The 1,595-nt window shown below is 41.9% G+C and overlaps 1 protein-coding gene across 1 annotated transcript in view; it reads right to left on the minus strand.

The window, feature by feature from the left end:
- Positions 1 to 985, minus strand: part of LOC116075392 — a 7,053-nt gene extending 6,068 nt beyond the window's left edge. The window contains 1 exon segment of the mRNA XM_031348512.1: positions 87 to 985. Within this exon segment, the coding sequence (XP_031204372.1) occupies positions 87 to 256 (170 nt within the window). The 5' untranslated portion in view covers positions 257 to 985.
- Between the last annotated feature and the right edge of the window lie 610 nt (positions 986 to 1,595).

Raw genomic sequence — 1,595 nt, forward strand, 5'->3', positions numbered from 1 at the left:
TCAGCAGCTGGTGGGGGGTGATCAATCTTTAAAGAATCCCCAAGTCCAGTGTATTTTGTACTGTGGTTCCATATTGTAAAACATACATGTCCATGGAGCTGGAGCTTATCCAGGGGTCTCTAATGCTATTGATCAGAAGCAGAGAATTCTCCATCTTCTGACTCGCAGTGCAGCTCTCAGGATACTGAGTCCTAAAGCTCAGTTTGCAATGTGTCAGGAGGGCTCCTGGGACATCACACTGCTGTGGCCTCCTCATCACAAAGGGATCCTGGCAGTAGAGAGGCTGCCACACCCACTTTCTAGCCTCCAGCCCAGCAACTTTTCCTGTGTCCTCCCTGCCCCCTCCTTCCAAATCCTGCTGCTGAATCAGTCAGAAATAAATTCTGTGCATGTTTTGGTTCCTTCTTTCTGAGCCCCAGTATTTTTGTATGTAGGCATATATTTTTTCACAACCTACTTTAACATGGGTCAACCTCCTCTGTGGCCTACCACCCACAAGAGGTAGTGGAAAAGGAAGGGTATTGGGATATGGGGAAGTGGAACTGTTCAGAAATAGTTCTTTAGGGCAATTCCAGTCCTAAGTTCTCTGTCCAGTCCCCTAGCAAACACCGAACTTGAATCAGCAGCTACAGTCTTGTCTATCGAGCAGACACCACACATGAATCAGGAAGGGCAGTTCAATGCAAAACAAACTAGGCCAACCGATATACTGTAAGTATGTGTTGACATTAGAATGGAACATGCAAAATGGGGGCATGGTTATGGTTATGTATCTACAGGGAGTGAAAAAAAATATGCTTGCCAACAAAACTTACAAGTTTAGTTCAAACCAAGGAAATCCTCTTATCACCCAAGACATGGAGGTCTTCACAAAGCAAATAGCCCAAGTGATTCACAGACTGTCTCAGGGTCTGATTTTCCAAAAACAGTAGATACAAATCGGCTTCAAAAGGGCTAGCTCAAGTGACCAATCACACACACACTGGATAAACACAGACACTGGACTACATATAGACTGGAAAGACAATCCAGAAACTGGATAAACACAGATTCTGGGAAATAAATGTTACAAGTACTTTTTTCCAGACCAACCATTTTGTGGGGCTGACAAACAACAGACAATACAGAGACTGGATAAACTCAGTGATTGGGCCATAAATGCTACAGTTAGCTTTATTCAGACTAACCATTTTTTTTCTCCTTGAGTCCTAAAACAGGAATTCTTTGTCCCAATACAGCAGGAAAAGAAGACTATTGTCTCAGTCCCTTAAGTCGGGTGGGTAGTTTTAGTCACTGCATGTGTTATGGTTGCTATCATTTAGGGTTGTAGATGGGTTTGTTTGAATTTTTGTATATTAATAGAAATTCAAGGTTTTTGTTAAACTATTCTATTTTGAAAGAAATGTAAGATTTTATTTAGTCATTTTATATCCATAGAAATTTAAGCTTGTTTTGTTAGCCTATTTTTGACTGTATTGTACATAAGCCCTTTATTTAAAATGTGATGGTTCGGGGGCTGGTGAGATGGCTCAGTGGGGAAGAGCACAGAGTGCTCTTCAGAAGGTCATGAGTTCAAATCCCAGCAACCACATGGT

Source organism: Mastomys coucha, unplaced genomic scaffold (assembly GCF_008632895.1).
Source record: "Mastomys coucha isolate ucsf_1 unplaced genomic scaffold, UCSF_Mcou_1 pScaffold3, whole genome shotgun sequence".
NCBI classification, from domain to species: domain Eukaryota; kingdom Metazoa; phylum Chordata; class Mammalia; order Rodentia; family Muridae; genus Mastomys; species Mastomys coucha.